Source organism: Diceros bicornis, chromosome 10, assembly GCF_020826845.1.
Source record: "Diceros bicornis minor isolate mBicDic1 chromosome 10, mDicBic1.mat.cur, whole genome shotgun sequence".
In the NCBI taxonomy this organism is placed as follows: Eukaryota; Metazoa; Chordata; class Mammalia; order Perissodactyla; family Rhinocerotidae; genus Diceros; species Diceros bicornis.
The window spans coordinates 49,114,482-49,126,856 of NC_080749.1; the positions used below are offsets into that span (position 1 = coordinate 49,114,482).

At 38.5% G+C, this 12,375-nt stretch overlaps 1 protein-coding gene across 1 annotated transcript in view; it reads left to right on the plus strand.

Annotated features, from left to right (window-relative positions):
* XIRP2 (xin actin binding repeat containing 2) overlaps positions 1 to 12,000 on the plus strand; it is a 272,775-nt gene extending 260,775 nt beyond the window's left edge. The window contains exons 9-10 of the mRNA XM_058548591.1: positions 399 to 9,783; positions 11,906 to 12,000. Of these exons, the coding sequence (XP_058404574.1) occupies positions 399 to 9,783; positions 11,906 to 12,000 (9,480 nt within the window). The remainder of the gene's footprint in view (positions 1 to 398; positions 9,784 to 11,905) is intronic.
* The last annotated feature ends 375 nt before the right edge of the window (positions 12,001 to 12,375 follow it).

The following is a 12,375-nucleotide window of genomic DNA, read 5'->3' on the forward strand; positions in this document are numbered from 1 at the left end:
AAGTCAATTTTAAATGTCAGATACCTACTCTGTTCTTTTTAAAATTCCAAAGAGAAGAAAACAACCCTCAAAGTACTTGAAGACTTTTATTGTTTCCCTCTAGATTACTCTGCATAGTACATTAAGTAAAGGAGGAAAAATAATCAAGATTATGTGTAAATGTTAAAATATTGAGTTGTTGATGTATTGAATGGGGAATATATCTATAAAAGTGCAAACAGATTAGGAAAGATAGTAACAGACACTGAATATGGCTCCTAAGTAGGTCTCTAAATGGAGTATATCACCTGTTGTTCCCAGTGGAGACGTCAAAGCAGGTGGACAGATGAAGAGCAGTGCCTAGGAAGTCTCCACCACTACACCCATCTTTATAAGATTTGATTTTCTCTCTCTTAAAGATTGAAAGTGAATATGAAGAGACTTTAAAGCCGTCATCAGTTGTGGGTACCTCTTCCACTTCTTGCACTTCAACCAGCCAGAGAAAGGAAACATCAACCACAAGATACAGTGACCACAGTGCCACTTCTTCAACTCTGGCACAGGTTAATGCCACTCTTTTAAGAAAGAGAGAAGAATTTCCTCCTCCCCCACCTGGTATACTTCAAACTCCAATAGATGTGACAGCATTTTCCCAGTCCCCTGAACTCCCCAGTCCTCCTAGAATACCACCAGTCCCCAAAGAAGTATATTCCAAGCAAAGAAATTTGTATGAATTAAACCGTTTATATAAACACATCCACCCTGAGTTAAGAAAAAACTTAGAAAAAGATTATATCAGTGAGGTTTCTGAGATTGTTTCTAGTCAAGTGAACCCAGGGAGCTCAGTTTCAGCAGATGTGCAACAAACCCGGTATGTTTTTGAAAATACGAACGACAGTTCTCAAAAAGGTCTGAACTCGGAAAGAGAACACTTGGAGTGGGATGAAATTCTGAAGGGGGAGGTGCAGTCCATGAGATGGATCTTTGAGAATCAGCCATTAGATTCCATCAACAATGGCTCTCCAGATGAAGATAACATCTCCAAGGGCATTGCTGGTCAAGAAATCATTGCTGGTGGTGATGTGAAATATACCACATGGATGTTTGAAACCCAACCCATAGATACTCTGGGGGATCATTCTTCTGGCACTGAAGAAAATGCTGAGAAAATTCCCGAGCTAGCCAGAGGAGATGTCCGCACAGCCCGGTGGATGTTTGAAACAAAGCCATTAGATTCAATGAATAAAATGCATCAAAGTCAAGAAGAATTAGCGGTAACTGCCATAAAGGACATAACCGGGGGGGATGTCAAGACTGTGAGATACCTGTTTGAAACTCAACATCTGGATCAGCTTGGACAGCTTCATTCAGTGGATGAGGTTCACCTACTGCAACTCAGATCTGAGCTCAAAGAAATTAAGGGAAATGTTAAGAGAAGCATAAAATGTTTTGAAACTCAACCATTATATGTTATTAGAGATGGTTTAGGTCAAATGCTAGAAATTAAAACTGTTCACAGAGAAGACGTTGAAAAGGGGGATGTGAGAACAGCACGTTGGATGTTTGAAACACAGCCCTTGGACACAATTAACAAGGATATCACAGAAATTAAAGTTGTCCGAGGAATATCCATGGAAGAAAATGTCAAAGGTGGGGTGAGTAGGGCAAAGTGGTTATTTGAAACTCAACCTTTAGAGAAAATCAAAGAAGAGTCAGAAGAGGTCATCATTGAAAAAGAAAAAATAATAGGTACAGATGTCTCCAGAAAGTGTTGGATGTTTGAAACACAGCCATTGGACATTCTAAAGGAAGTTCCTGATGCAGATTCTGTAAGATCCGAAGAGATAATAGGGGGTGATGTACAAACCACTAAGCATCTATTTGAAACACTTCCAATAGAGGCTTTAAAAGATAGCCCTGACGTAGGAAAACTACAAAAAATTACTGCCTCTGAAGAAGAAAAGGGGGATGTTAGGCATCAAAAATGGATTTTTGAAACCCAACCTCTGGAAGAGATTAGAGAAGATAAAAAAGAGTATACACGAACAGTGAAACTTGAAGAAGTTGACAGAGGAGATGTAAGGAATTACACACATATCTTTGAATCAAACAATTTAATTAAATTTGATGCATCACATAAAATAGAGGTGGAAGGAGTCACAAAGGGTGCTGTAGAGTTAAATAAATCACTCTTTGAAACAACGCCACTCTATGCCATTCAAGATCACCTTGGAAAATATCATCAAGTAAAGACAGTCCAGCAAGAAGAAATCCTAAGAGGTGATGTAAGAAGCTGTAGGTGGCTTTTTGAAACAAGGCCCATTGACCAGTTTGATGAAAGCATTCATAAATTTCAGATAATTAGAGGAATATCTGCTCAAGAAATACAGACTGGAAATGTAAAATCTGCTAAATGGCTGTTTGAAACCCAACCTCTTGATTCGATTAAATATTTTAGTAATATGGACGAAGGAGAGAGTAAAGCTGAACAAGCTACAGATATTGTTAAAGGGGATGTCAAAACCTGTAGATGGCTTTTTGAAACCCAGCCAATGGAGTCTCTTTATGAAAAAGTTTCATTAATGACTGGCAGTGAAGAAATTCATAAGGGAGATGTCAAAGCCTGTACTAGGCTCTTTGAAACTCAACCACTTGATACTATAAAAGATGACTCTGAAGCAACAGTCAAATTGCAAACTGTAAAACAGGAGGAGATCCAAGGAGGGGATGTTCGTACAGCATGTTTTCTTTTTGAGACAGAAAATTTGGACAGCATACAAGGAGAAGAAGGAAAGGAAATCAAGGCTGTGGAAATGGATATCCAGGCTGGGGATGTCTCCAGCATGCGGCATAAATTTGAAAACCAGCCCTTAGATTCTATAAGTTCCAGTTCAGAGGAAGTTTTCAAAAAGATCAAAACCCTTAAGACTGAAGATATTCAGAAAGGCAATGTTTTAAACTGTAGGTGGCTTTTTGAAAACCAACCAATTGATATGATAAAAGAAAGGCAAGGAGGTGATGAATTAGTTAAGACAGTGACAGACATACAAGGTGGGGATGTAAGAAGGGGGTGCTTTATTTTTGAGACTTTTTCTTTAGATGAGATTAAAGAAGAATCTGACTATATCAGCACCAAGAAAACAATTACTGAAGAAGTAATAAAGGGTGACGTAAAAAGCTACAGAATGCTCTTTGAAACCCAGCCGCTCTATGCAATTCAAGACCGAGAAGGGTGTTATCATGAAGTGACAACAGTTAAAAAGGAAGAGGTAATTCATGGAGATGTACGAGGGACAAGGTGGCTTTTTGAAACAAAACCATTAGACTCTATTAATGAATCAGAGACTGTGTATGTTATTAAATCTGTCACACAAGAAGACATTCAGAAGGGAGATGTTAGTTCTGTCAGATACAGATTTGAAACCCAGCCACTGGATCAGATTTCAGAAGAATCACGTGATACCGTGCCCACTGTTGACTATATTCAAGGTGGGAATGTAAAGACAAGCAAACAATTCTTTGAGTCTGAAAATTCTGATAAGAATACTTATATAAGAACAGTAAGTGTCAATGAAATACAAAAGGGCAATGTTAAAACATCCACTTGGCTATTTGAAACCCACACTATAGATGAACTGAGAGGAGAAGGATCAGAATATGAAAATATCAAAACTGTCACCCGGGAAGATATGCAGAAAGGTGATGTTAAGCAGGCAGTATGGCTTTTTGAAAATCAGTCTTTGGATTCTATTAAGGGAGCAGATGAAAGCATCACAAAAATCACCAAGGAAGAAATCCCTCCTTCTGATGTCAAGACAACTACATGGCTCTTTGAAACTACACCGCTTCATGAATTTAATGAAAACAGGATAGAAAAGGTGGAAATTATTGGCAAGAGCATTAAAGAAACCTTGGAAAAACTCTACTCTCAAAAAGTTATTGAGGCTCCTGGAATCATCATTGAAGCTAACGAAATTGGGGACGTTCGAATGGCAAAATACAAGCTAATGAATCAGGCATCTCCTGAGATACAGAAAGAAGAAATTATCAGGGTTGATCTCAGAAATATAATTGAGAACCTACTTTCCAAAAGAGACTGTACAAAAAGAGAGATTTTGGTTAGCGAAGAAGAGAAGGGAAATGTTAATTTGACCAAAACTCAATTATCAAACAGATCAACAGAATTTCATGCTGAAAAGGAAAAGATAGTGAGTGGTGATGTACAACAAGCAATACAAAGCCTCTTCTCTGAGGAAAGATCTGTAAAGAAAGGCATTGTAATTCAGGAAGATGAAAGAGGAGATATTAACATGACTATCTATTGTCTTCTTCATGAAAATGCTGGTGACACAATTGAGCGTGAAGAAATAATAGGAGGTGATGTAAAACGTACTATTCATAATTTGCTATCTTCTGTCTCAAACAATAAAATATCAGAAAGGGCTAAAATTGATGCCTCTGAGAGGGGAAATGTTCAGTTTTTCACAACATGCATAGAAACTGGAGCTTTGGACTATCTCAAAAAACTCCAGACAGGGTCAAATGAAACGCTAACAGCTAGGAAACAAGAAAGAGAGGAAGAAATAATTGGTGGTGATGTCGAGGGCACAAAACTGTTACTAAAGAAAAGGCAGTCTCAGGTTGAACGTACTGTTAATGAAACTGACATCATCCCAGGAGATGTGCATAATACAGTTAAGGTTTTTATGACAGAGCCTCAGAGTACATCTTGTAAGATACCCAAAGAAGAAATTATAAAAGGTGATTTGAAATCAACCCTAAATTCCCTCAGCCAGGCCATAAACCAGAAAACGGTAGCTAAAACGGAAGAAATTATCAAAGGTGACATGCTGGCCACACTCAAGTCACTTAAGGAATCAAGCCACCAACGGAAAGAATCTAAACAGCCTGATGCCATCCCTGGTGATATTCAGAAAGCTATTGAATGCCTTGAAAAGACTGCAAACACAAGGACGGAAATCCTGAAAAGGGAGCTTATCCGAGATGACCTTCAAGCATCCCTAAGGAATCTGAAAGAAGCAGAAAGAGCTTTCAAAGAGGTAGATAAAAAAGGTGTAATCAAAGAAGACGTGCATGCTGTGATGGTAGGATCCTCAGAAGAGCAGAAAACACAGATTCATCAGGTGGCTGTCCAGAGGGACAAAAAAAGTCTTCTTCAGCCAAGACCAGGACCATTTGAGCCGGCAGCCAGGTGGCCAGGGGAAACAGACACTCTCAATCACACTACAGGCAAATCTCGTCATGGGAATTTAAAAGAAGAAAGAACTGAGGTTAATCTTCCAAAAGCCCCCAAAGGTACCGTAAAGATTGTCATAGATCGTGAACAAAACAATGATGCTCTTGAGAAAAGCCTTAGAAGACTATCCAATCCACACCACAAAGCTATTAAAAATGTGTTGGAATCAGGGGACAGAATGGGTGTCCAGATTGATACCACAACACAGCAGCATCTTAGAGATGAACATATCAGCAGACAACTGACTTCAACTGTGTTGGCTAAGGAAAATCTAAAAACTAAGGAATCAGAGACAGTGAGAGAACAAAGGAAGGATGCTGCCTTTAACTCTACCCAATCTATTGATAAAACAGTTGGAAAGCAACAGACTCAAACTTATGAACTGAGGAATGACCATCAGAAGACTAAGGCTTTCCCTGTAAAGAGTCAAAATACCAAAAACATTAAAATATCAACAGATACACAAAGCTCTAAGCCCAGTCCAACCCAGGTTCCAATCAACAAGACAGTTGGAGAAACTTGTAGAGTTTCAGGGGACTTGCAGAAGCAAACTTTGTTAAAGCAAGAAATGCAATATTCTAATAAAGATATAAAGAAAAAGACTGTGAGCACTCCACCAGTGTGGCAGACTCTGCCTATAGATCAAGACATATCGAATGTAACAGAAGCAAAAGTCTCCCAAAGAAGCCACAATAAATTTAAGGCAACTGACAAAAAGCAGACTGATGTTCATCTGAAGAGCCAGGACTTTCTAATGAAGACAAATACTTCTACAGACTTAAAAAAGGCAATGGAAATGTCCTTTAACCCAATCAACTTGAACCCTGAAAACAATGTAAAGGAAAGTGAGTGGCCTCTTCCACTTCCATCTCCACCTCCTCCTCCACCTTCCAATGCATCATCTGAAATTGAATTTCCTCTTCCTCCTCCACCTCCTTTAACGATGTTGCCCGAACAAAATGGATTTCCTCCCTCACTGTCCACAGAGACAACAAAGGCAGAATTTGAAAGTTTCCCAGGCCTCCCGCTTCCTCCACCGCCAGAAGATGAGAAATCTGAAAAAGAATGTCTATCAATGTTTCCACCACCTCCTTTTCCTCCAACTCCACCTCTAAAACCGGCACATCACCTTTCCTCCTCTGTTCAAGAAAAGCACAGTGTAGCATTCAAACAATATTCCCAAGAAGAAGCCTCAAGCTCTCAGCAAACTCATTCTCAGGCTAAAATCATAACAGGAAAATCAGGAGTACTTTTGCCACCTCCCACACTCCCCGAACCCAAATTTCCCAAGCAGATAGAAGATAAAAAGAACCCCAGTTCCCCAAAAGTTGAATTGGAAAATTCTCCACTCCATATGGAATGTAAAATTACCCCCTCAGAGGATCGGAGAAGAGTAATAATGGTGACTAGCAGTGGACACACAGAGACAAAGCAGAACATAGCTAGAAAAAGTTTTGATGAGAGAAAACAATTATCTATGGACTCTACAAGGTCTCTCTCACAGACAGGTCCAGAAACTTCACCACCCAAGGAAAAACAGATAGCACCTCTCATAAAATCTCATTCGTTTTCAGTGGGTTCAGGCCAACAATGTCCAAAACCTTATATGAGAAAATTTAAGACACCTTTAATGATTGCTGAAGAAAAATACAGACAACAAAGAGAAGAGCTTGAAAAACAGAAACACGAGAGTTCTTGCTACAACACAGTCAAAACAGAAAGCCAAAATCAAAACACATCAGAGTTGGAAAAGGAAGTGCTATTGCCAAAAACAAATGAGGAGGTCCCCCTACCTGGAACGGATTCAGGGGTCACTGTGGCCCAACCCAACCCAGACTCTCAGAGGAATTCTCAAGTACTAGGAGTGTGTACTGATAACCAGCTTTCCACAACACCAGCAGTGACAGTCGCTGCCAAGAGGCTCCAACATGTTCTACCAGCCTCAGAAGGCAAAGATATTATGAAAAAGGAGGTTTTTCAGAGCTCACAGGGCATGATACAACGTAAATCAGCTTGTGAAATTAAAAAGAGTCACCAAGAATGCAGTACGCAACAAACACAACAGAAGAAGTATCTGGAGCAATTGCATTTACCCCAAAGCAATCCATTTTCCCCAAGTTTCAAAGTTAAAACCATCAAGCTTCCAACTCTGGATCATAAATTAAAGGAGACAGACCACAGCTATGAAAGCCATAGAAAGCAATCTGAAGTTGATGTTCAAACCATTACCAAACAACAGTACCAGGAAACTGAGAAAACTGAAGCAAGCACTGAATATAGTCATAAGCAATCTGTGGCTGAAAAATATTACCAATTACCTAAGAAGGAGAAAAGAGTAACAGTAAAATTGCCTACAGAACCCGCAGGGAAAAGCCATGAAAGTAAGCTCGATATAGTTGATGAGAAGCAAAGAGAATTTAGAGAATCTGAGAGTGGAAAACTTCCAGGAAGTGAAGAAACAATTCAGGGACCACCAATGATTGGTCTAAAGGAAGAGAGACTAATGGTTGAAAGAAAACAAGAACATTTGAATAAATCAGCACAGAAAGTAGTCAAGCAAAAGGTTACTAATGCACATCTTGATTCACAGACTCAGAATTTTCAGCAGACACAAATGCAGACTTCTGCAAGTCAAGTTGAACATGAAAAATTGCCCCAGCCGTATAATAATAATGTGCAGGAAGAAAAATGTCTTGGACTCAAGGGCATACAACAGAAACAAGTCTTCTCTGATACTAAAGATTCAAAGCAAGAGATTACACAGAACAAATCTTTATTTTCCTCTGTGAAAGAATCCCAGCAGAATGATGGAAAATGTGCTGTAAATATATTGGAATTCTTGAGAAAACGTGAAGAGCTACAACAGATTTTGTCTAGGGTAAAGCAGTTTGAAGCGGAGCCAGATACAAATGGCCTTAAAACATTTCAGACACTGTTAAATATTATTCCAGTATGGCTATTAAGTGAAGAAAAAAGAGAATATGGAGTTCGCATTGCTATGGAGAACAATGTAGAAAAAATCAAAGAAGAAATAACACATATTAAAACTCAAGCAGAGGATATGCTTATGTCCTGCGAAAATATAATTCAAACAGCCATGCTATCCTCCAAAGCAGGAACGCAGAGAAACAAACCTACTAGCCTTAACGAAACATTATCAAAAGTGTCTAATGTTAATGTCAGCTGTAATAAAAACACCGAACAGAAAGAAAATACAATTGTAGAAAAAACAGAGCACCACCAAGTAGCAACTCATCATGAAGCAACTGCTCAAAATCATGTGAAAACCCATCAGGAAATTAAACTAGATGACAGCAAGATTTCTCCTCCTTCTTTAAAAACACGCCCACCATCACCAACTTTTATAACAATCGAGTCTACCGCCCGGCGAACAGAAACCTCTAGTAAGGATGAGCTTCCTCAGTCCCCTAAAAAGGACGGTTTTGCTGAACCATCACCAAGAAGGCCCGTGTCACAAACATCTCAAATTCACAGAGCAAATACTTCCCCTTCTCCACCCAGGAGTCGCTCTGAACAACTTGTCAAACTCAAAGGCACCACGGCAAAGTTATCCAGGGGAACCATCCCACGTTCATCAGTCACCCCGGTTCCGATTGTAGAGAAGAGGTCTGAGATCATCACGTCTCCTGCAACACTTCGGCGTCAAATTAAGATAGAAGCTCGTGGTAGGGACTCTCCACCTACGATCACAATACCCATAAGTGTAAATCATGTTGATAGTGGTTCCTTCAGAGAATCCACGGGCGCTCAAGAGGAAGTGAGGAAAGTAGAGAAAAGGGCAACTTACATTCACCAAGATGGAGCCAATTCCACTAAGCGCATAGTGCCGGATACTGAAAGTTTTGACGCGGTCGAAATCATCCGCAAAGTGGAAGGGCCTGGCCTGTCAGAGCACACGCAGAGATATGAAGCAGCCAACCGAACTGTTCAAATGGCTGAAAATTTTGTGAATGACCATGAAAATGAAATAAACAGATGGTTCAGGGAATTTGAGGATGGCCCAGTTTTTGAAGCAAAGTCAAATAGAAGAGTTTATGCAAATGGAGAAGCAAACCATAATATAAAACAAGAAAGTCGTACATTTTGTAAGGAGGAATTTGGATTAACATCTTTAGAAAACACTAGTTTTACAGACTTTTCTTGCCATCGTCCTAGAGAGCTGCAAGAAAAAATTCCTGTTAAGCAGCCCAGCATGCGCTCTGAAACCAGGTCTGTAAGGGAACATTTCTCAGGTGCGGATGCATTTGAGAGTCAAGTTGTTGGGTCGAAGATGACAGTCTCTTCATCACATAGCTCAGAAGCTGTCAAATCTGGCTTTGACTTCAAGCATGCTCCACCAACCTATGAAGACGTCATTGCTGGCCATATTTTAGATATTTCTGATTCACCTCAAGAGCACGGGAGGAATTTTCAAAAGACGTGGCAGGAGAGTGAAAGAGTTTTTAAAAGCCGGGGACATGCAACCCCAGATGCTTCCGCAGGTCAGATGAGAACCACCTTCCAAGAGGAATCTGCATTTATAAGTGGTAAATGAGCTTGCCAAGTGTAAAGTAAGACTAACCCATTTAAAGGCATGCATTCCACAGCTAAGATTATTAGCGGTTAAAATAGTACCTGGAAATAACCAAATAATATAACCCAAAACTAACAGCTTTCTCTGGTTGTTGATATCCTTCTCTTTGCAATGCTTGCTTTTACTACTTTCCCTTTACAAAAGCGTCTAATATGATTCACCTGCACTGCGTGAGAACAAGAAATACTATTATATAGATTATTGAGACCTGTGTTTGTCAAGGTAAATAAGGCTTTGGATAAAACAGCAGATATAATAATAATTGTTATTGCGATCATATTAAAGATTATATGTAGCTATATATTCATTAATAATTGTATGCCCGTAGCATATTATTAATATTTCTTTTTAAAAGTTATTTCATCCACTTAAAACAATATTAGATAATACCCGTTGACCTACTATTGATGTATTTTTAACTACCAGACTTAAGTGGTGTTTGTGTTTGAATTCAATACAGCCTGGTAATAGTCCAAGAAACAATTTACACTCTTCATATGCTGTAAGGATTTTTATTGATTGGTATCTCTGACAGAAATGTAGATATAGAATTAGATCTTTTGTATATTTAATTATTGTTATTGAGTTGGATGGAGTTAGCTTTCTCTAATGCCATGTTTTTTTCTGTAACTGATTTTTTTCACCTTTCTTAAATCCCAGATGATGGCTCATTTGGTCTCGTTCACAGATGAATATGGACAATACATTTTAAAAATTTGATTATGTTTGGAAGGAGAAAGATTTAAAACATATGATCTTACTACATATTTTTTTACATCAGAGAACAGCTCATTTCTTTATATTTCCCTACTTTTTCTGATTAATGAGGCTTCACAAAAAAAGAATTTGACATAATTAATGTGCATCGTTAGTGTAGTCCATTCTTTTAGACACATTGAAAGAAATAGCAAGCTTAAAAATAAAAACTGCTTAAACTAATAATTATGCCTCTATCATACTTGCAACATATGTGTCTAGTTTATTGGGTTAATATGATTACTTAATATGCTTGCTTCTGGCACAATTAAGCAAAGCTGTCTAATTTCAAATGCTCAGTGTCTGTTAAGATAGTTAAAAATGTATAGAAAATACAAAGAAAATGGTGTGAAATATAGAAATGTGTCCCCGACTAGAACCGAATAAACGAAAGAGATCTCTCACTAGCCCAAATTGAGCGTTGAAACACTCAAGTGTGTATATTTATTTGTGTAAAGAACCGAGCGTATATGCTCTTATATATAACTAATATGAAAGCTTAGTTATTCTCACAGTATTGTTGTGAGGATCAAAACAATATTGAGGTGAAAGTCTGTGTCAGTTTTGAACCACTAGGCAAACATTGGTAGGTAATGTAACTACTGTTATTCATAGGAGCTAACATTCACATGAGAGCAGCAGCACTGTGACTGTAGGTACTTTAGAGCGAGAAAAGAGGTAGGAAAACTATGAAAGGCAGACATGAGAATCCAAAAAGCCCTAAAATCTAAAGCCATTCATATTGAAGACAAATGGCCCTGAGTAATTCATGTACTCAGGAGTCTCGTTGTATTCAAGTTGAGAATTGGTGTCATAGAGTCAACACTAAGTCATCAAGAAAATATTTAAACAAATACAATATCCTCAGCTTAAAAAGATATATACATATTTTAGAAAAATCTCTCCAGAATGCTTTAATAAATGAAAAGTTTGGGCCAAGTTATGTGTAAACCTTTATATATATGAAAAGTTCAGTTATCTAGAATAAGGGGTCTCAGGGCTCCCCGTGGCTGAGTTTGCTATACGTTCTTTTTAATGTATCCAAGTTAATGAACGTATTTTACTCATATATATTTCCTTAAATAATAAATCAACTTGTACAATGGATAAATAGTAGAGACACTAGAGTAAGGTTAATTGTGCCAGACCCTCAAACCGGATGGTGGGATGGCCTGTGTCCAGAGAAGCAATATTAGCAAAGAGTCTTAACGCTTTCTACTTTAACTGCATGGCCAGTTAACATGGTTGTTCTTTTGTTTTGTTTTTACAATGTGATTGAAGATAACACTCTATAAACTTTTGTAAATTTTTATTTTTAGAAACTGCTACTCCAAGACAAGGAAATATGTACACTTTGTCAAAAGACAGTTTATCCAATGGAGTGCCTAGTAGCAGACAAGCAGAGTTTTCATAAGTCCTGCTTCCGATGCCACCACTGCGACAGTAAACTGAGGTAAACGTGTTTTGTGGTCTGTGGCACAAATATTAGAGGAGCCTGCAGTGTACTTATAACATCATGTCTCTAGGAAGATGTAGCTTTTCCAGATCTTGCTGCCATCATTAACACAACCACAAAAGGAGATATGGTCATGTTCTGTTCTGTTTTGCTCGGGATGACTGTGACCTTTTTCCTTTTGAAATTTTACATTCCTGATCAAATCCAGAAGGGTCCCTTTTGTCCTGACATGGAGATCACATAGATAAGAAAAATCATGGGTTACTGTGCCAATCAGGATTTTTAAGTTATTACTTTAGTCTAAAGTCTAGACTCTAGATGAGGAGCCAACAG